This window comes from Bemisia tabaci, chromosome 2, assembly GCF_918797505.1.
Source record: "Bemisia tabaci chromosome 2, PGI_BMITA_v3".
NCBI classification, from domain to species: Eukaryota; Metazoa; Arthropoda; class Insecta; order Hemiptera; family Aleyrodidae; genus Bemisia; species Bemisia tabaci.
In genome coordinates, this window is record NC_092794.1 from 32928885 (window position 1) to 32953005 (window position 24121).

General features: G+C 39.7%; 1 protein-coding gene across 2 annotated transcripts in view; it reads right to left on the reverse strand.

Annotated features, from left to right (window-relative positions):
• Positions 1–1130: 1130 nt before the first annotated feature.
• eEF1beta (elongation factor 1-beta) overlaps positions 1131–24121 on the reverse strand; it is a 52244-nt gene continuing 29253 nt past the window's right edge. For both annotated transcript variants that reach the window (XM_072297194.1, XM_072297195.1), the window contains exons 3-4: positions 8685–8874; positions 1131–1394 (exon numbers count right to left, since the gene is read on the reverse strand). In XM_072297194.1, the coding sequence (XP_072153295.1) occupies positions 1240–1394; positions 8685–8874 (345 nt within the window). In that variant the 3' untranslated portion in view covers positions 1131–1239. The remainder of the gene's footprint in view (positions 1395–8684; positions 8875–24121) is intronic.

The window sequence follows — 24121 nt, forward strand, 5'->3', positions numbered from 1 at the left end:
ATGCAGCGTTGCCAATTGGAATTTAACCTGATTATGATTTGGGGACTACTTCGACCAACACGGCGGAGGGCGATTCAGATTTCAAACGGGAACCAACTCGTCTACGTCCCTTGCTTTCATCGCGCTTCCCTACACGTCGAGTAACCACTGCAAATATGTCTTTCCATAGCTGATGAGAGGAATGGGGAGGAAACCATGGGTGTCGCTACCGCGGTGGATAAGGTTATGAACCGATTTTTCAAAGAGCGATATTTCGATGAATATTCAACGTAGAAAGTTGCTGTTTAGGAGGATTTTATTACTTTTAGCTTATCAGCAGAAATCAAGCATCAACACGTGATTTTGTGAGTGGCGCATCCGAGCCATTGCCCCACCTCCCGAGATTTGCCTCATGTTTGCTGCGTGCTGGAGATCGGACACTTTAAGCGCTGCAGATTTTGTCAAACTTATTGATTTATTTCATTATGTATTATTTTTCTTTTTTCAATGGATACTCAATATCATTTACCACGAATGCAAACAAGGGTTGAATTAAAAAAAGCAGACTCGCGTAAATAAGTACCTACTGAGGCAATTTTGATTAGAGTAGAATGACTGGATGTCGTGTAAGAGGATCAAAACAGAAGAAGAAAAATTCTAACATTTCTCTGACACCGCATCTTGGGGAGCATCTATTTTCGTAAGGCAATTTTCCGGCATTTTAAACTTCCCTCCCACACTTGTAAAACATTTTTTTAACGGAACCCCTTCAATAATTACGTAACGCTAACATGCCCCGCGGCTTTTCGAGTCCCGAAGAATTTGAGAAATCGTTGAACGACAGGTTACCATTTGAAGCATTTTATATGATATTGTGACAATACCGTCAAGAAAAAAGAGGATGAAAAATGCATTTTATTGATTGATGTTACTGCGGCGACTTTTCGTACGATTTGGTGAGTTTTGCTTGAATAAATAGGGTTGCGTAACGCTGACACCTCCCCCCTTACTTAGTTACGTAGGTTCACACATCACACGAACTTCCCTTCATAACGCAGGCTCACACTCTCTCTCCCTCCTAGAGCCTTACGTAATTTATAAACTCTCCCGTGCTCGTTATGATCTTTTATTCTCCAAAAAATGACAAAATGTAAAAATTAGTTCTTTATTGCAGAAAATGTAACAAGCTGGGAATTTAATGGTTGATGGATTGATTTACATAGAAAATAAAATAAAATGTACATTGGATAAAAAATAACACTAGATTTTGTTGAAGGCAGCGATATCAACAGACTGCACAAAGTCCTCAAATTCTTGGATTTCTTCACTAAGTTCTTCAATTGAGATCTTGTCGTCTTCCACAACACACATTATTTGAAGTTTGTTGATTCCATACCCTACAGGAACTAATTTTGCTGGAAATGGATAAGGACAAAGGCATCAAGTTAGAAAAAAAAATATTAATCTTCAGCAAATCAGGAGATTATCAATAGGGAGTTCACACATTAATATCAATTATTAAAATCACAAATGAAATATATGTTCTGAGTTGATGAGTGAAATTGATAATAAGTGGCGGTAACGGTATTCAATTTATTTTTTAAATTTTTTTTTAGGTAAATGTATCTATAGTCTGATAATTATTTATTTTGATCGTTTTTTGTCGGACGCTTATGTGTATTTCTCTCCGATGGGTCAAAATATTTAGGATTGTATCTTGATCTTGATACATAACCTAAATGGAGGAAATACATTAAAATTAAGAAAGCTGAATTTAAAGGTAAAAGAGGGGTTGCGATTCGGGGCGAAAGCGGCCCCTCCACGGAATCGAATCATTTTTGGGATATTTCGCAGTTGACAATGCATACTTAATAGAAATAGTCGAGTTTTGCCGGACACACATTATTTGACTGCAAAAAAGGGGCCTAAACATGGCTTCGGAGCCCAAATTAGCTTTAAAATTAGCCCAAATTAGCGTTTTCCACAGTTCCATGTCGGATTTCGACTTGGGACTAAAGATGACGGGTCTTGAGCTTCGAATATGATGTGAGAGACACCTAGACACGTAACCTGATGGAATATGATCAACCGTCGACTTTGGGTCTAAGTTCAAATTCGACGTTTCCAATCTTCTGGCCGATGCATCGACAGGCTTCCTTAAGGGAATCTCTGGAATGATCTTCATGGCAAGCATCCAGAAAAAAGCAATATTGGGCACAGCGGAAATCCTCAGAAAAGTGCTGACTTGAGTGCGACATGTATATTTATATGGAGATAGATACCATATTATCGTAGTTTGTATCATGTAATTATAATTGCGCCCATTGAGTAAGTTTAGAGCAGTGTAATTCAGAAGAAATTTCGTAATAGTTTTAGTTTTTTTCTATGTTAATTTCTCATCTTTTTATTTCTCTCGAAGTACATGTAATAATTCACCGATGAAAGAAGCAACGTCTCCAACCACCTGCGTTATTAGTCCCACACCGCTACCACTCGGAAGCGTGTAAATATCAAAAAAGTATACGTACATAGGTTGTCCAAAAAGTAATGCAGCGATCGACTTTTAGAGTGAACGGAAAACGCTAAAAAAAAATCAGGGTACATATTCGTGACCGATAAAATGAGACCTTGTTAAGCTGTTTTGGTCAAAATTTGACAGAGATATGACGTTTTTCCCGCGGCATATTGAGACACCGCCTCCTGTATTTTTTTAGGGGTTCTTATCGCAGCACGATGCAAAAAGTATTAAAAAAAAACAAACAGTCAACATTACCTTTGTCAACATTACCTTTGATCTTTTACGAAATACACTTCGAGATAAAATTGGTAACATGCAGGGAGGATTTGGTAACACTGCTTGCCGAGGCGGTTGCCACATATACGTGTGAGAGAAAAATTGCAACTGAGTCGGCTGGTCTGTCACGTGGTTAATATTGCTCATCCTTTTCGCGAGGTTGAGTGCAAACGAAACGTTTAAAAAAAACAAAATTACGTCATCCACTATTGTTTTCTGCGTTGATTGTCTTAAAATGATACTAGGGGGCCCTGCTCCCTGACCGCTACGCGGCCCAACCCCCGGGAGGGCGCCTCGCGCCCTCAGGCCCGCAGGCCCTATACGCATATGTATAGGCAAAAATGTTCTTCCATTTTAAAACACCATTTTGTGTTCGAACTGCATCGATTTCAAAATTTTTGACGTAACACACAGATTTGTAAATGATGAGGAATAGCTGGATGTACATAACCTCACAGTCCACTTACTGGAGAAAGAGCCATGCACAAAAAGGGCCAAAAACGGCCCATTTTTGGGCCTTCGAAATTGGGGTCGAAGTGAGGTTTTTTTTCATCCCTAGGGTGACTCTTTACACTTACTAAAATTTCAGATTGAGTATACGCACCATTTTCGAGTTATGGGGGGGCAAAGTCCCCGATTTTCACCCATTTTTGCAGGTGTTTTAATGTCGAACATCGGCTGTTACGAGGTACTAGATCTAGATATTGAAGCGCGGTTTTCGGTAATTTGTTCAGCTATTCCTGTAGTATTTTTCCACATCTTTCATAAAGCCCCAAATGGTTTTTCGGGGGGCGGGGAGGGAGGGCTTTATTCATACTACCATGACCGTTAGCGCATCTTACTGACTTTACTTTGTTCTCTTCTCTCCACGCCGCGGTCATGATGGTATTTTCCGTTGAGAATTTTTCTTCTTCTTTACATTGTACCAATTTTAATATCCTCCCTCCCTTTTCCCCTTTTTACCCCCTCCCCCGCAATCCAAACACTTCCTCTCAAGTGCTTCATCCTGTAAGGCAGATATGACAGGGTCATATGTGGGGGATTATTTTTCTTTCTTCACGATTGATAAAATTTGACCCTACTTACTTCTCCCTTACAGGGGTAAGGGCCCCCCTTACCCCTGTATTATCCCCCCCCCCCCACAAGCCCGCTCCACTTTACTTGAAGTAGTTTGCTCCCTCCGCAGCAGAAATGACGATGTTTCCTGTGAGGAATTTTTTCTTATTCATATTTTTCTTGTTTCCCTTTCCACTTCTATGTCTAATTTATTCTTTCCAAGGTACATTCTCTTCCGCTTTCTCTTCGCATAACTATATTACTCCCACAAAAAAAGATTAAAAAGTAGAAGAAAAGTGAAAAGTAAAGAGAACGAGGCAAAAGAGGGACAAATAAGAGGGGAAGAGAACGAGAAGAGTAGGAGGGTGGCTCCCATGTATTCAGTATTTCAGTACCTAAACATAAGTAAAAAATTATTTGCCAGAAATATCGTCATTTCTGCTGCGGAGGGAGCAAACTACTTCAAGTAAAGTGGAGCGGGCAGGTGGGGGGGGGGCCCTTACCCCTGTAAGGGAGAAGTAAGTAGGGTCAAATTTTATCAATCGTGAAGAAAGAAAAATAATCCCCCACATATGACCCTGTCATATCTGCCTTACAGGATGAAGCACTTGAGAGGAAGTGTTTGGATTGCGGGGGAGGGGGTAAAAAGGGGAAAAGGGAGGGAGGATATTAAAATTGGTAAAATGTAAAGAAGAAGAAAAATCCTCAACGGAAAATACCATCATGACCACGGCGTGGAGAGAAGAGAACAAAGTAAAGTCAGTAAGATGCGCTAACGGTCATGGTAGTATGAATAAAGCCCTCCCTCCCGGCCCCCCGAAAAACCATTTGGGGCTTTGTGAAAGATGTGGAAAAATACCACAGGAATAGCTGAACAAATTACCGAAAACCGCGCTTCAATATCTAGATCTAGTACCTCGTAACAGCCGATGTTCGATATTAAAACACCTGCAAAAATGGGTGAAAATCGGGGACTTTGCCCCCCCATAACTCGAAAATGGTGCGTATACTCAATCTGAAATTTTAGTAAGTGTAAAGAGTCACCCTAGGGATGAAAAAAAACCTCACTTCGACCCCAATTTCGAAGGCCCAAAAATGGGCCACTTTGTGCATGGCTCTTTCCATTTATTATGTTACTTTTAAATACTTAATTTAAAAAAAAAAAAATCGGATTTCGACCGTTAAGAGTTAATAATATTTGGTCCGTCCCGACGCGACGCAGAGCCTGCCTTCTCACTTTGTATCTGCTGTTTATCTGCTGTAAATATTAATAAAAATTTAGCAATCAAGTAAATTGACCAATGCCACAAATCGAAGCCGAAAGAATGCAAGAAAAATTGAGTTAAACCTCATACCTTGGACCCTGAGCGATGCACCGATCCTCAACTCTTCAAATGAGGAGCCCCTCACGAGCTGTATTATTGTTTATTCGAGTAACTCAGGTAGAATCCCACACCTTGACGTTTCTAGCGGAAACGACATATCGCTCACGCTATTAGCATTGGACTTAAGTGAATAGAGCTTTAAAAGCTCTACAACATTGAAAGTTCGGGGTCTCATAATTTTTTGCACATCCACATCTACTACAGATGACATACATGTAAAGATCATCCTTGTCGGTCCAGCAGTTCGTCAGAAATAGTGCTTCCAAGATTTTGCTTGTAGCTGTACAATATACAGGGTGTCCCAAAAGTCCGAACCCCCCCCCCCCCCCCCCCTCGTAACTTTTGAACGGTTAGAGATAGAAAAACGAAACTTTCGGAATGTTTCTATCTTAAAGGGGTCCATCTTCTAATGGGGGTCAAAATTTTTGTTCCCCCCTCAGGGGGGCCGCGGGGGCCCCCAACTTTTTTTTTCAAACAGTAACCCCTATCTTGTGATACATCATTAGAAAGAGCATAAAAAACTAAGAATTTTGGCGCAAACCGCAGATTATTATCCTAATTTTTGACCGAGTTATGATAGGTCAAAGGTCAAATTTGACCTATTTTCAAAAAATTATATCTCCGGTTCAAATTATCGTGAAGAAAAAAACAAAACGGGAAAATTTACTAAATTGTAAGAACTTTCGGGTAAAAATCACAGAAATTACTTCAAACTAATTTCAAGGGGGTTTCGGACCCCCAAATACGTCATTTTAAAGGTCATACGATATTCTCGCGGAATGAGCCAATTTCCCGTTACTTTTCCTCAACATTATCTGAGTAAGTTCAAAATTAGTTCAACATTGCGTTTTTAAGTCCCCTTTCGAACGAAGTTTTAAAAAAAATGAAATTTAAATGGTAGAATTGAATAACCTTAAATTTCGTTTTTTGAACTTGGCACGAAATTTGGGGTCTTGAAAACGCAATGTTGAACTAATTTTGAACTTACTCAGATAATGTTGAGGAAAAGTAACGGGAAATTGGCTCATTCCGCGAGAATATCGTATGACCTTCAGAATGACGTATTTGGGGGTCCGAAACCCCCTTGAAATTAGTTTGAAGTAATTTCTGTGATTTTTATTTGAAAGTGCTTCCAATTTAGTAAATTTTCCCGTTTAGTTTTTTTCTTCACGATAATTTGAACCGGAGATATAATTTTTTGAAAATAGGTCAAATTTGACCTTTGACCTATCATAACTCGGCCAAAAATTAGGATATTAATTTGCGGTTTGCGCCAAAATTCTTAGTTTTATATGCTCTTTCTAATGATGTATCACAAGATAGGGGTTACTACTTGAAAAAAAAAGTTGGGGGCCCCCCGCGGCCCCCCTGAGGGGGGAACAAAAATTTTGACCCCCATTAGAAGATGGACCCCTTTAAGATAGAAACATTCCGAAAGTTTCGTTTTTCTATCTCTAACCGTGTAAAAGTTACGAGGGGGGGGGGGGGGGGGTACGGATTTTTGGGACACCCTGTAGATTATGGAAAAAGTGTAACAGGACTATTGTTTAGACAGAAGCAGTATTTGTTGCTGAATCGTTCTTTCTTCTTAAAAAGTACCCCTAAAATCCTGCAGCGTCTCTCAACATGCCGCGGGAAAACGTCATGTCTCGGTGAATTTGGGACCCGAACAGCTCAACAAGGTCTCATTTTATCAGTTTTTACTCAGCGACACGAATATGTACACTGATTTTTTTTAGCTTTTTCCGTTCGCTCTAGAAATTTATTGTTGCATTACTTTTTGGACAACCTATGTAGGTTAGATATACTGCCTCTCCCACTAAACGTTCTTCCTCCTCCTTCACCCTTTACTGCTAAGGCCTTCCGTTTAGGCCCGCGATAAGGTGTATCTGATTTGTACCTTAATGTAAATATTAAGTTAATAGAGGATAAATAATAATAATGATGATAACGTTAGGTTTTCTCGAAGAACAAAGAAGATGCAGCATCGTGAAAAACGTCCCAATTTACGTTTTCGACTCACCACTTCCGACCGCGCTTGGGAAAAGTAAATTGGGGCATTCTCACGTTCTTCCCAATATGATAGAAAACCGTTTGTTGACATCATTTTCTATAAAAATACATTAGCTACTTGAAAAATTAACTAAACCTCAGTTACTTTTTGTGCTTCGCCACCACTCATACGTAAGTGAAGTGAGCTCTCAGATACGCATCAAATACGGCATCTAGATGGCAAATAGATGTATCTGGCTCATATTGAAAGTGTATTTGAGTAGGTATCTGGCAATAAGAAACAATAAAAATAGCCAGTTTGTTTGATATTTGGATACCGTATTTGATACGAACTTTTCGCTACTTCAATTGTACTTCTTACACATTCGGATACATAGGAGGTCTGTTAGATTAGAAACCAAATTTTGGTCATAACTAGCCCACAATGCGTCCAAATTACGTTTTCTTGAGCTTTTCTGATAGCTGAAAATATATTTAAGAACGCTAACGTTCACAAACTTGAAAAATCCTAATTAGCTTCGTTGGTATGTGGCTTGAAGTAAGGGAACCTCAAGGGTGTTTTGCGATTTTTATGTTTGACCGAACTTGACTCTCTTTTTTCGGTCTTGCACGATATTTTTCAACCCACAAGGACGATTGGAGTTTCATCTCCATATCATAGCCGTACACTAAAGTATTGTCACCGAAAATTACCCTATCCAAAAATGTAGGATCATTGTTAGAACGTTCAAGCAGCTAAAGGGAAATTAACATTTGGTTGGATTTTCGTTCAACGGACAACTATCAAGGGGCAAGAGTACCTGAAACTCGATGCGTGTCTACATATTCTATCAAAATTGTATGTACAGAGCGTTCAGATATATTACTCTGTTCAACAAGCTCGAAACGACCACTTTCGAGCACTTTTGCCCGCACTTCTTCCACGTGACAAATGTCAGTTGCCGTTGAGGGTCGATTCCCATGCTCCTCATCTTTGACGAACCCCTGACCAGTTTTGAATAGTTTAACCCATTCAAAACAGTGGGAACATCTCATACAATGATCATGATAAACTTTACTTAGCATGTACCAAAAGTTTCGGTACAGGTATACCGAGTTTAAAACAAAATTTAATGTTGAATCTTTGCTCTATCAGTGATCACATGATGAAAATCGCAAAACGTACCTGACTTACTCGTATTCAAGATGACACAGATTAAACACTGATCAAAATAATAAAAATCTGTGAGCGTAGCGTTCTTAAGTATATTTCCAGCTATCAGGAAAGCTCAAGAAAACCTAATTCGGACGCGTTGTGGGCTACTTATGACCAAAATCCGGTTTCTAATCTAACAGACCTCGTATCTTTTACGTTTCTTGATTAGTAATTTACATGGTAATTTGGATACTAAGGATTCAGGTAGTCTTCAAGTACGAGGAACGATAAAATAGCAACAAGATAGCATCATCACACTTACCAGCTCCCCATACAAGACCGTCTTTGGTGATAGACCTAACTTTAGCTTCCATTTCTTTCATGTCCGTTTCATCATCCCAGGGTTTCACATCAAGAACAATACTAGATTTAGCGATTAAAGCTGGTTTGTTTGATTTTTTAGCGGCATAGGCTTTAAGTCTTTCTTCTCTAACTCTGGCTGCTTCAGCATCCTGTGAAAATTACCGACAACATTGCATATGATAGGAAATTCATCGTTTTTAATTCTTTTGCAGGCAACTATGATACTTCTCTGGGTATTGTCAACCATGAATTCATGTTTTCAATGGAATATTTCCACAAAAGTCTCACAAAAATGAATGAGCTATATTCGTTAATACGAGAATTTGTATACAATGCAATATGCTTCCTTTAATATTAAAATTATTTTTTAAACATTGAAGAGCGATATAAACAGGTGAAAACTATACTTTTCACTGCATTGCATTACATTCAACTGTCAAAGATTGCTGAGAGCTGAATTCTCGGCTAATTGAAAAAGTTGGAGAAGTTGATAGACTGCGTAACTAGGAATAACAGAGTACTTGCCCCTCCAGAACACACCAAGGTGACTTTTGAATAAGCTCGGATGCATAAGTATGCATTAAATAAAAGGTGCCAACTATTTTTCGACCGGATCGGCTTAAACTGGAGTATTTGCTCAAGGATGAAAGCCGGTCTTTCCAGACACTCCAAACTGGTCTTATTTCATGTCTAGCCCTCAAAAGAAAAAGAGAGGAGGGGTCAGCGTCATAAACTTAAAAGTAACATAGCCTCTCAACGGCTTTTTGTAGAGAGATGATCACGGTGTCAAAATTTAAAGAAAAACAAATAGGGGGCAAAATGTACATGTGACGTTAATAATTGATCGGCTGTGACTACTTCAAGAGGACTCAAACAAGGTCCACTTTTTGTAAATTTCTGTGTTTCGAGATTTGGAATCGTTCGGTTCACACGGAGCAAAACATAAACAATACGAGATGTAAGTAGAGGATTTGGGGTTTAAAACAAGCGCAAGTTCGTTTTGAGGAAACGATTAGGAGTTGAGTTGTGAGGCTTCGAAGTTGATGCGGAACTTGAGTGTTAATTATTATTGTTAATATGATTTTTTATTTCTTTTTTAATTTTTTTTTTTTTTTGTAACTCGGAAGAGGGAGCACTTCCGGTACAAGTAATACTGACGGGCCACAGGCCAAAGTCAGTAACACATACTATCTTGCTTGAATAAAAAGTAAATGTTATTTTAAAGTAAAATTAAAACATTTAAAAAAAAAATTAATTTTAAGTGAAATCAAAAAATTACTCGATATTGAGAAACGACCTGACAATACTTGACGTGCTTATGACGACGGACTTCTGCATTGGATGAAGCAGGTAACTATCTATTCCAAGGTCTTGAAGATGCTGAACTAAACTTCTTGGAACTATCCCCGTTACTGACATTATAATAGGCTTGATGCAAACAATGTTCGGGTTCCATAATCGCTTCATTTCTGCAGCCAAAGGCAGATATTTTACCATCTTTTCTTGATACTTCAGCTCCAAGTTATGATTATTAGGGATGCTAATATCAATGATGTAAGCGGTGCGATCTCGCTTATCAACAAGCACTATGTCCGGCCTGTTTGCCATGATGGTTTTATCGGATAAGATCGGGTTATCCCAATAAAGCCGGAAGCGCTGATTCTCCAGGACTGTGGCTGGGCAATATTTGTAGTAGGGTTTAGCAGTATCACATAGTTCTCGATCCTTGGCCAGCGCTAGATGTATAATTTTAGCCATGTTGTTATGCCGCTCGGTACATTCCTTCCCTACAAGCAATGCGCAACCAGATGTGATGTGATCTATTGTCTCGGATGCAGCGTTACACTTCCTACACTTATCGCTCTCGATCTTCTCCTTCAGTATATACCTCTTGTAATTCCTGGTACTGATCACTTGGTCCTGTATTGCTAGAACAAATCCTTCCGTCTCTGGATATAGCTGCCCTTTCGATAACCACAAGAAAGACTTTTCTTCACTAACATGACCCTGCGCAACTGAATGATAAAAGCGTCCATGCAGTGGCTTGGAGGCCCATGCTTCTAACTGGCCAGCAACTGGGTCTGAGAGTTGTTCTTTATTCAGATCGTGAAAAGCGAGGCGCAAAGGCGTGTAGGATTTGTCTATGGCATTTACTGCAGCGTGCAAAGGGCTGTCGTTTCTACTGAGGAAGTAATTTCGCAGGTTACGGACTTGGCTGTGGCAGACCTCCTTCACATCAAGGATACCTCTTCCTCCCTGTTTGCGGGGGATGTGTATTCTCTCCTTCGTGGCTCTTGGGTGATGCTTATTCCACTTGGTCATCAAGGTTCTGACTTTCCTATTAAGCCCCTCAAGCTCCGTGTCAGACCACGGGACAACGCCAACTGAGTAGGCTAACGCAGGAATGGCGAAGGTGTTGATTGCCTTGGTCGTATGTTTCGAGTTTAGAGAGGTCTTAAGTGTCGCACTCAGCCGATCAGCGAAGGTGTTAACCAGGTGCTCTTGGACTCTCACCTTCTGGATGGAAGAATTCTGCCACATTCCGAGGTATTTATAAGCATCTTCCATTGTCAAGCTGTTGATGACGTCACCAGAATTGGTCACAAAACCATCCTCCCGCACTATGACGCCGTTTTCTATATGGAGCGTCGCGCATTTAGGTACTCCAACCATCATGCTAATATCATCGCTGACCTCTTCAATTACCTTGAAAAGTTGATGCAACTGGTCTCTTTGGGATGCATAGATCTTCATATCATCCAAGTAGGCTAGGTGGTTGATGACGTGGAGTACTTGTCTGTTCCGACGTACAGGGAGCCCTACCTTCATCTCTCGAATGCAATTTGAGAGGGGATTGAGGCCTAAACAGAACCACAATGCAACTAAGACTGTCACCTTGAAAAATACCTCGCAGGATGTGGATGACCTCAGTTTCCAATTCACTCGCCGATCCTTGAATTATGATTCTGGTGCGCCAAGATGCCAAAATGCTCTTCAGGAAATGAACAATGACAGGATGGACTCGGTAGATATTTAAAACGTGAATTAGCCAGCTGTGCGGAATCGAATCAAAAGCTTTCTTGTAGTCGATGTAACCCACATGTAAGTTACGATGTTCCTTTACAGCCTGCTTGAGCACAACCGAATCAATTATTAACAGCTCTTTGCACCCGAAGCTTCTTCCCTTGCGACACTCTTTCTGCTCTTCACACAAAATTTTCCACTTGGCTACATGTCTCCCAATTAATCGGGTTACAATGGATGTGATGACTTTATAGAGCGTGGAGAGACATGTAATCGGTCTATACTCAGATGGGTCCTTCGAATCGCCTCCTTTTTGTTTGGCAAACGTCACTCCTTCAGTCAGAAATATTGGCATTTTGTCAGGATGAGTAATAATATCTTGAATGCTTCTTGAGAGCTGCGTATGCACACATGTTAACTTTTTCAGCCAGAAATTGTGAACTTTGTCTGGTCCGGGAGCCTTCCAGTTATGAATATGCAAAGTTGCTCTCCGCACATCTTCCTTGGTGATTTCAACCTCACCTTCATGTGTAATGTGGGCATGACGCACTGTTTCCTGCTCAATCCAAGGAGCTATGCTATTATGCTCCTTGGCCTCTGACCAGATGGATCGCCAAAATCGCGTTACATCATCTCTCGATGGTATTTCTTCGGGGGCGTTTCTCACATCCGCGGCGTTTCCCATCCTCCGATAGAAGGCTCTCTCATTACGCTGAAACCAGAGACCGCAAAAGCTCATATCCGAGTTGCCTCGGCCTCAGGTATCAAGAGGCAACTGTACCAGGAATTCCCTCGGTATTGAAATCTGGACGGCTTTCTTTGCGTCTTTCTTCAACGCGTACCGCGCTGTCAACCCCTTCGGAGGCGCGAGGGGATGTGAAACGCATGCGGTTAAAATCAGGACCTCGGATCGGTCTCTTCTCCGATGAAAGTGAAATCTTGAGTTAACTATCCACGGCCGGATAGTTCGCTCTAAATCAGTGATTTCGAGTTGATTCAACGGTCGGCGACAATTCGCTCAACCTCCGCGATTTCAAAGTCTTGTCCAGGCACGGGATGGTGGCTCTGGTTTGGCCTTGTCCTCTCGTGTTTCATTTTCGTCCGTCCGACTGAAATGATGCATGAGAGCAATAACATCTACTTTTTCTATACTTCGCTATTCCCTCTCAAACCTTAACTGTTTATGCTCGCTCATTTCTTTCATATATTTTACACAATAGGCTCCTTACAATTATTATGTGTCATAAAAATTCACGACCGTGAAACGGGTTTACCGCAGGGAACGTATATTGAATATCTTGAGGCTCATTCAATTTAAAAAAAAAAAAAAAAAATTGCTTAAATATTATTAGACAACATTACATTGTTTTCTTTTAAACAAATGTTTTGATTTCTAATTAGTCAATCTACAAAAAATTGCTTTCAATTGATTCGACCATAATATCAATGATCAATGATCATGACGTATTTTTTTATGTTATTTACCCGTCGCTTTTACAGTGCTCCCGGCGGGCGCTTTGCTACACCTAATCGCCATCCTTGTCTATCGGAACAGAGGTCATCTGGTAAATAGATCCTCGTAATTTCATTTTGACTGCCACCAATCCAAGATTTTGCTGGGCGTCTCCTATACGTTTCCTTCCAAGAGGAAACCATTTCAGTACCTCCTCAGGCAGTCTTTCATCCGCCATTCGTTAAATATGACCATACCAGATAACCTGATTTTTTTACACGTAAAAGAACTAAAAAGAGGGTTATTCAAAATCGGCGATTTTACCCAACGCTTGGATTTTGCCCGGAGTTGGATATGTTGTTCCCTATCACAAGACACGCCTTTTTCCGGCATTGGCAAGTTCACCCGAAATTTTTCCCGCGCGCTACAGCGTTGCCAAGTTGAAAACAGGCACATTCCGTAAGTGGCATTAAAATTGAGCTATGAAGTTGCGGTTTTAACGAAAATTCTCCAAAAATTACGCACTTTTAAGAAATGACCATGTTTTTAATGTCGCATTAATTTTAACATGCATTATTGCCAAATTTCCGATTTTTAAATTCGACAAATGTTACATATCCGCAAATACCCAAAAAAGCTATCTTCAAATTTGAATAAAAAGTTGTTTAATCGATAGTTCGTTTGATTCCGCATCCATCGATATATTATAGCTCGCTGGGAAACTTTTGGTTTGCGAGATATCATCATTTTTGTGAACAGCTTTATGGAGCGACGACGCTTTTTGAGTCCGGGCGGATAGAAATTTTAGCCTCCAAAAACACCGGGTAGCATTAACTCCATGGTTTCCTATGTAATTTTTGGCGCTGAATCCGAATTTGACCATTTCATAAAAAAATTGTCACCAAGATGTTGCCAAATTTGGCAAAAATTGCTTAAAATCGGCCTTTTTGGCGGATTATAGCCTGTGACTTGCCAGGAGTTGATCAGACGACAAAATCGGTTATTTCCACAGTTTAAACTCGTTAAACTATCTACAAGCTGAGTCAAATTCTTTCTGCTCACGGTAAAATTAAACGCGCGACAAGCAGCAAACTGAAAAAAAGACACCAAAATTGGCGCTTTTTGCGGTTTTTGTCGTAAGTTTCTTGTTTTCCTTTTAAGAGAATGTTTCTTAGGAAAATCTGAATTACGCCGAGTGTAACGACAAACTATTGTATCGTTACATATATAGATAAAGAGCCGCTTTAACAGCGGTCTCTCGGGCCCCGCGACGCCTAACCGCCATAGTCCCTTGTCCACCCACAGGTCCTCAGTAATTTGGAGCGCCCTTGTTCCTTTTTAAGCCCCTTATTGTCCTTTCCTGGGCGTCTTCTTCAGTTTGGTGTCGTTACTTTTTTCTATTAAACTCCATTATCTCAGAATTATAAAATAAAATTGTATACTAAATATAGGGTAATGAATAATAACGGTCAAATACCGCCAAAATTCAACGATTGTACGTAATTTTGGCAATATTGCAATGCGTCTTGTCTTGTTTTAATGAAGTCAGTCTGAGGAGTACATTTTATTCATTAATTTTTAGCAGAAAATTTTCTATTATCGTTTCAAAATGTGGTTTATTGACACGATTCGATAAAACTCACTATTTTATGAATTTTTCCTCTCTGAACTAAATACCCTTGTTATTAGTATATATCTAAGTTGAAAAATAAATTATTCTACAGAAGTGTATTATTTTGCAAGAGAGATACATTTATAAAATTTAAAAATAAGAGGTGAACAAAGAATATAGGACAATAATATCGAAAAAACCAGCGAAAATTAAAGTATTTTGTTTAAGCTTGGCAACATTGGAATATGTTCGATTTTATTTTATTGTTCAATTTTATTAAATTCTGCTCATGTTGTTCATTAGTATAAACAAGAAACATTCTCTTAATAGGAAAACAAGAAACTTACGACAAAAACCGCAAAAAGCACCAATTTTGGTGTCTTTTTTTCAGTTTGCTGCTTGTCGCGCGTTTAATTTTACCGTGAGCAGAAAGAATTTGACTCAGCTTGTAGATAGTTTAACGAGTTTAAACTGTGGAAATAACCGATTTTGTCGTCTGATCAACTCCTGGCAAGTCACAGCCTATAATCCGCCAAAAAGGCCGATTTTAAGCAATTTTTGCCAAATTTGGCAACATCTTGGTGACAATTTTTTTATGAAATGGTCAAATTCGGATTCAGCGCCAAAAATTACATAGGAAACCATGGAGTTAATGCTACCCGGTGTTTTTGGAGGCTAAAATTTCTATCCGCCCGGACTCAAAAAGCGTCGTCGCTCCATAAAGCTGTTCACAAAAATGATGATATCTCGCAAACCAAAAGTTTCCCAGCGAGCTATAATATATCGATGGATGCGGAATCAAACGAACTATCGATTAAACAACTTTTTATTCAAATTTGAAGATAGCTTTTTTGGGTATTTGCGGATATGTAACATTTGTCGAATTTAAAAATCGGAAATTTGGCAATAATGCATGTTAAAATTAATGCGACATTAAAAACATGGTCATTTCTTAAAAGTGCGTAATTTTTGGAGAATTTTCGTTAAAACCGCAACTTCATAGCTCAATTTTAATGCCACTTACGGAATGTGCCTGTTTTCAACTTGGCAACGCTGTAGCGCGCGGGAAAAATTTCGGGTGAACTTGCCAATGCCGGAAAAAGGCGTGTCTTGTGATAGGGAACAACATATCCAACTCCGGGCAAAATCCAAGCGTTGGGTAAAATCGCCGATTTTGAATAACCCTCTTTAAATTTTCCCTAATTTAGTTAAAAGAGGAGGTTGTAAAGAATAAATGCAACTTCCCTCATTTGCAACTTTATCGCGAAAACCTGGGCAGATTTTAGATTTCGCCCGCAAAATCAAGCGTATGCAACCCGGCACTCCGCAGAGTTAAAGTAGTTGCATGTTTGGTTTGAACCCAACTTCGTACATAAGTATATTCATCGATTATGATATGGGGAAAGGAAAAGGGATCTCAGTTAGTTTATGTACCGTCATTTTATTTGTGATGAGTTTTCTTTATTAACTGAAAAGCCCTCAGGAAGTTAGGACACAGGATATTCTCGGATATTTCCAATCCAAAGAGAGTAAAGGAAATGAATTTGAAAAAAAAAAAGACTGAAAATCGAGTTACTTTAATTAATTTTTTGATGTGGAGAGGGATTGGAATTATACTTTTCCCTTTTCACTTGGATATGACGAGAGCCTAAAATGTTAGTTCCAAAAGAGAAAAAAGAAAGAAAAAAAAATCGTAAAATATAGTCCAATTGTTCAATCTTCTTCGCATAACCGCATACCATTGTGCTTTCGATTTGTTTGTTGCATTACGTTTCTTCATGATTTCTCGATACTTCACATATTAGACACTAATCCCCGTACGTTTGACCGCAGAGCAGGCGAAAGGCGGACCCTCTGGTATTCTACTGTACCTAATAGCGAAGAGATAGTGACTGCAAACATGAAATTTTGATAGAACGGGCTCAGAAGCGTCTGACCAGAAAACTGTACTGAAAGAGGCCTCCTTTCTTTCTCAAATATCACTAATCGTCCGAAAGACTCCAAGAAATTGTTTGGATGATTGAAAATTGACCGATTTTATTTCAAATTCATAATAATAGGGTGTTATTTATTTTCATATTCGGCTAGTTTTAGGCAAGAAAGCCGTAAGTGCTATGCGGAATTAATAACCGTGTTTTTCCCACGCACAGGAGCGTTGAACATCTACTGGGTTCCTTCCTACATTATGGATGTTGATAACCGCGGAACACTGAGGTAACAACATTAAATAGCTCAACAATTTCCTGGTACACGTGCACCCCTAAAACCGTAGTATAATCACGAAATACACTCGGCCAGCTGTCAAAGTTGCATTTGAAACTGAGAAAAATTGAAAAACTGCGACATGACAAACCCTTTGGTAAACCATTTCTATTCACCGTGGTTCATTTTTTCTATACATAGACATAATAGACTTTCTGATCATCATTGCGAATTTTACGAAAATGGTGGGCTCATTAAATGAAATGTTCCGTTTAAACAGCACTAGGCCCATTTCCTTGATAACATTCAACTTTTGGACTAACTGCTCTCTCCGGTAATCCAAAATAGCTCCCTGCTGGTACCTTTCCAAACCCAACAATACACTCACTTCCTCAAGCCATATCGTCTCCCAGACTTGGATCCACTTTAGGCGTTGTGGTGGCAGGACAAAAAAAAATGGCAGCTTTAGTTCTGATAATTAATTGATTTGCTCTCCTTATAAATATTCAGAATACCAAACATTTTTCTTCTGGGTGAATAATTGACTTTTTGGATTTTTTTTTTATATCACTTTGATTGAAATTTTATGCAGAATCCGAATACATTGAGAAAAGTTAATCCCAGAAAATGAGAAACAAAAAATTTTCCTTGAGCTTATACTTTAGTTACCCCGGTGCAAGGAGCAATTCCGGGAACGGGAAGCGAGGCAGGCTGAATGGAGCCTTGCCGCGGTGCGAACTGCGAAGGGTATCGGCGAGGAGCCTGCCGTGTTGCCATTCACATTGTTCACACATTACTTTCATCCCCTAATGACTGATGAGAGGATGTCGATTGGGAACTCCATCTTCATCCAATTCCAAATCTCTGGCTAGACCGTTGCCGTTGCTGTTTTTTGATATTGGGCTAGTGACAATTGATAAGTCCTTTAGAGGCATGACCTCCATTTACAATGTCTCACCACTGTTGTTTTGACCAACTTTTTGGTTGCTTATAGCGTCGCTTCTTTGACGTTAGGGTGTACCTCGGTTTCTATAAGAGCCCCAGAAAGCATGAACTTATATGTGAACCGCAGCTCACGAGGAAATTGAGTTACGCCCTTCCGCCCGAGGAGCGGCAATATCTTTCACTTACTCAAATTTTCTAATTTTCCCCTTGAATTGATGTCTTTTCCGGAGGACCTCACAGAAAAAGAATGGTTTTAACATCATTTTTGAGAGCCTCAGGGGTTTTTTTTTTTGGGGGGGGGGGGGGAGATGTTGGTTCATTGCGATTCCGCAAATTATGTTTTCTTTACGATTTGCTATCGTCTGTTATGTGCCTACGACGCTGATTAGCCAGACACAATTGCGTGTTCGAGCAAAACTTTTTTTGATTAATCTTACGGGAAGGCGACCAAAAAATTCTCAAATTGTTGACAAAGCCTCGACCAATGAAGTAGGCTGAAAATTCTATGCGTTCAACCTGATTCACAAAATTAAGCAATTTTTCGCTTTTGGTACTCAATCTGAGTGTTGATTCAAAATTCCCACGAAAACAGAGAATTGTGTTTCGGTGCACTTCTTTACGAACTTTTACGTGACGGCAACGAAAAATTTCTCAGATTTTTAACGAGCCTAGTGTATAATCTCTCAATTGGGCTCACAACAAAATAGGTAAGCCCAACCAGCTAGGTAGCATTCATGATTTTCCGCCATTCGGTGCCTACTTTCAGTAATGATAAACATCACCTAAAGAGAGGAAATTTTTCAGCATTTTCTCACGTACATTGACGCACACGGAAGCTACAAAACATCGTCATGATTTTTGAAAATCCCTTTTTTTCGAGAACCAAGAGTAACTTTGACTTTTGTAGTGGGGGAACTTCTCTCCATAATCTTTAACAGGTTGCATTGAAAATACCCACCATCTTCACTTGAAATTCACTTTTAATCTTCAATGACCTTAACACCACGTTCTGCAACGTAATTGGGTTTTTTCAAATGGAAAAGGAAGCACTTAAAAAAGTGCCCCGATCTGTTAGTATCGGGAATCTAGAATAAAGCATTGTAGATTAGCACTGGGCCCATACTATTCTGCATGGATATATATCAAAGTCAAATTAATATTCCACAACATTTTCATGAAAGAGAACCTTTAATATGAGTATCAGTGTACGACTGAGAGGGTGAATATTCAGCTCTGGCTGATACATTGGAATACACAGCAAAGGTCACGCCGAGGGATCCATATTCCATATCGATTTGAGTTTTGTTATACTTCATCAGTTGGCCAGCTTAAGAGCCATAAATTGGGCTTCTCAATAATCTGTGAATTTGCCTTCTGTTATCACGCTAGGGTCCACAAAACCTGTACCGAAACTTACGTATCCCTGTCCTTAGGCATTAATGATCATCACTTACAGCAAGCATCAAAGTGAAAAACTGCTTTCTTCGCGAATCAAGTTGGGTGCATAGGGGTTTTGGCTTTGGCCCACTTTGCCCGCCGCCGGATGCCGGGCTTCTCAAAATTTTTAGAATTTGTTGCAGTCTTGCCTGTCAATTTAGCATACTTGTCATATACATACAAAATACTGCAGTATATTTTTGAGGAATCAGCCAGTGATTTTTTAAGCAAAAATTAAGTGCCAAACAATAGCCAAAACATATCTGCATATTAATCGACAGCCAAAACAAATCTTCGATTCATATAACAGACTATGGCAAATTCTCAAGAAACATACTTTGCGGAAACGAAAAATACAAAAATTGCTTGTAAGATACTCCTCAGACACCGCTAATAATCATTTTTCTCCATGAAACCATCTTCCCGAAAATTACTGATCATCAGTCATCGATTCAGCGGGTAATACCATGAGATTTTACACAACATGTGAATGAGAGTCACTACACTTCCACGTGATGTAATTTAATAAAATGAGTCACGCACCGTGCCCCCTCCACTCCCTGAGAAGTTGACAAAATTATTCAAATGAAATGAACTGTCTTTATAATAACTTCTGTCTACTGTCTTTATCTGTCGCAAATGATTATCAGTAAAATATTTCTTTAAACTTAGATAACTGAATTTCTGATGTCTCGATCATGCGATGCAAAATCCGTCGCTCTGTCGCAGGCCCCTTGACTTGACCAACCAAGTCGCCAAATAGAGCCCAAAGATTGAACATACTATAAAATCGAGGATGGTCCACGAGCGTGTCGTCAATTAAAGGAGAGGCAGGACTTCATACTGCTTCGCGGCCGTCATTTGATCAAGATCGACGGAAACACGGAAAGGAAAAGTTTAAAGTGAAAGAGGAATGTATGCGGGATCGGTGCCACGGGCCACGGAGAAAGGGTCGCGACAAAGATCATTTGACTCAATTGCCCACCGCGCGTACGGGTTTTCCAGGGTGGCGTCTGACCAGATTTCGGCCGTGTCTAGCTCTCGTTCAGCAATCGAGGGCTGGTGGCTATTCGCCTGGAATTAAAAGGCCAAACTGGCCGGTAAAATGCGGAATTAAATGCACAAACTGACACATGAGCAGCCGGCCACTGTCATTTGTTGAAGGGATGCATATCGTCACCTACCTGACATATGGGCGTAATTACACTCTACAATGAACCCTGTCTTCCATACATTTCAAAGCTTTTTCGGGCTCATTTCAATATGCAGTTACGCCCCTATGTTAGCCAAGCGATGCATCGTCTATGCATAGCCAAATCGTGCATTTTAATCCAAATTTGAACTGCCATTTTAGCTGTCGGGGAATATACCTAAAAATTTTTCTGCCGCAGAAAATATGCTGCCTCCTCAAGCTCTTGAGCTATAATATAGAGTAAAATAACAAGAAAAAAATATTAGAATAATTGTGCGATCCAGCACCGGCAAAAAGTTTAAATTAATCATAAGAAGAAAATATGAACAGAAAAAGCTCTCGAAAAAAAGTTTCCTCAAATTATTGTTTCAAAAACTGTCGAAAAAGAGGAAAATCCACGAACTTGTGGCATGTGCTGCCGTGTATTCTAATTTCTAATAGGCAGCTCACGTCGAACTCGATGGTTTAAGAAAAATCAACCAAGGACTGGCTGTGCGATCAACCACAAATTTTGTATATTTTAGTCGTTTGCTAGACATAAATTAAGTTAAGATTTGTTATTGTTCTGTGTTCACCTGCTCAGAGATTACATATCGATGCCTAAAGTGCGAGGCCGCATACAGGGTGTACCAAAAGTCCGTCCCACCCCTGCTAACTTTTGAACGAATTGAGCTAGGGTAATGAAACTTTGGAAATGTTCCTATCTCAAAGGGGACCATCTTTTGGGGGAGTCAAAATTTTGGTCCCCCCTCAGGGGGGGGCGCGGGGGGCCCCCAACTTTTTTTTTTCAAATGGCAACCCCTATCTTGTGATACTTCATTCGAAAGAGCATAAAAAACTAAGAATTTTGGCGCAAATCGCAAATCAATATCTGAATTTTTGACCGAGTTATGATAGGTCAAAGGTCAAATTTCACCTATTTTCAAAAAATCATAACTCCGGTTCAAATCATCGTAAAGAAAAAAATAAAACGGGAAAATTTACCAAATTGCGTCCGCTTTTAAGTAAAAATCGCAGAAATCACTTCGTTTTAATTTAAAGGGGGGCTCGGACCCCCAAAGACGTCAATTCAAAGGTCACTCAATGTTCCCGCGAAATAACCCAATTTCCCCTAGATTTGCCTCCACGTCATCTCAGGAAGGTCAAAATCAGTTCAACATTACGTTGGCGAGTTCCCAAATTTCGGGAAAAGTAAAAAAAAACGAAATTTAAACGATCAAATTTAATCACCTTAAATTTCGTTTTTTTTTTACTTTTCCCGAAATTTGGGAACTCGCCAACGTAATGTTGAACTGATTTTGACCTTCCTGAGATGACGTGGAGGCAAATCTAGGGGAAATTGGCTTATTTCGCGGGAAAATTGAATGACCTTTGAATTGACGTATTTGGGGGTCCGAGCCCCCCTTAAAATTAAAACGAAGTGATTTCTGCAATTTTTACTTAAAAGCGGACGCAATTTGGTAAATATTCCCGTTTTATTTTTTTCTTTGCGGTAATTTGAACCGGAGTTATGATTTTTTGAAAATAGGTCAAATTTGACCTTTGACCTATCATAACTCGGTCAAAAATTAAGATATTGATCTGCGATTTGCGCCAAAATTCTTAGTTTTTTATGCTCTTTCGAATGAAGTATCACAAGATAGGGGTTGCCATTTGAAAAAAAGAGTTGGGGGGCCCCCCGCGCCCCCCCTGAGGGGGGACCAAAATTTTGACTCCCCCAAAAGATGGTCCCCTTTGAGATAGGAACATTCCCAAAGTTTCATTACCCTAGCTCCATTCCTTTAAAAATTTAGCAGGGGCGGGACGGACTTTTGGTACACCCTGTATATTTGTTTGCGAGATTCTAGACTCTCAGTCATACATTATTTTTTTATGTTATTTTTTTATTTTTATGAAGCTGACTTGTTCCGCCTTGAAAAAATAAATTATAAGCGGAGATTTTGAGACACCGCAATGGAGATACGTGCTGTCACACTTTGACCGTCGATATGATACGTCTCGATATTTCAGAGATTAGTGCATCACGTCCGGTAATGGGGGCGGAGGGCTGATCTGATGGAGGACCCGTCTGATAGATTTTTTGTGAAGCAAAAAATTCGATCAAAATACTACACCATGAGAAAATAAAGAGAAAATGTCATAATCTACGATTTAAAACGCTTTTGCTAATTTTTAATATGGTATCGCCGTCGAGAGGGAAGTGCGTCTACAGTTCCTCTTGCACATTTTTTGGGCCATGAAATAGTCTCAGTGGTACTATTAACGCCAAAATTGTGTGTATTTGATCACTGTGCGATTAGGGATTGTTCAGAAAATACGTAACGCTGAACTCGCAGTTTCCGAACCTCCCCTTCCCCGCTTCTCTAGCTTTAGTGACGTGGGCCCCAATCCTTTAAGATGTAAAAACAAAATTGTCTAATGCTCTCCTCACTGCTGTCATAGCATAGAGAGCAGTAAGGGTCAAATTTTCGAAATCAAGGCTCCTTCAAAATTCGTCTAATCCATTTTAGATGAAATCACAGAAATAGCTAAAATAGCAAAATTCATCTTATTTTCATGGAAACGAGACATATGAGAAAGCCGCAAGTGCGCAAAAAATGACGTAGTTTCACGCAAGGTAGCAGTTCTGCCGTGATAGCGAAGAGAGCCGTAAGTGCAAAATTTTCGAAATCGAGTTTTCTTCAAAATTCGTCGAAACTCTTTTCGATGAAATTACTTAGACAGCTAAAACAGCAAAATTCATCCTAATTTAATGAAAACGAGACGTATGTAAAAGCCGTAAGTGCACAAAAAATGACACAGTTTTTTTTCAAGACAGCTGTAGATGCATGAGAGCCAATGAGAACAGTGCTTTCCAGTAAAGTGCCGCCTTCTTCTGCCAATTTCTAACCTGAAAATGTGTTTGTTGTGCGTCCAAAACGCAACCACGAAAGCATGCAGAAAATAGCACTTACGACTGTCTTGCCTAACAATAACCTAGCATGAAAATGAAAAATACCCTTTTTATGTAATGGAAATTAAATCAGTCGATTTTTAATCATCCAAACGATCTCTAGGAATCTTTCGGACGATTCGTGATAATTTGAGAAAGAACGGAGGCTTCTGTAATAAAATTTTCCGGTCACATGCCTCTGAGCCCGTTTTACCAAAACTTCATTTTGGCACTTACTGTACTCTTTACACTACCCGTTACACTACTCTTTGCTATCAACGGCCCATCACGTTGACACACATTAATCACCGCATCTGTGGGTACTGAAAAGCAATATCGTGATCTATTAACTCAAAGGCTCCAATGAATCATCATTTTCGGAAGTGGCTGAAATCTCGGGGATGGTACTTAATATATTAAAGGGAGTAGTACTATTATTGTGGGTATAATTAGGCCGGGGAAATAACCCGAAAATGACGCGAGGTAACAGTGACAAGGAGCGTATTGAGAATTGGCAAGAAGGAAACCAAAAACACGAAAGGTGATTAAGTGATGGAGGTGTAAGGTTTTATTCCTCCGCGCACTTCATTGTAAAAGAA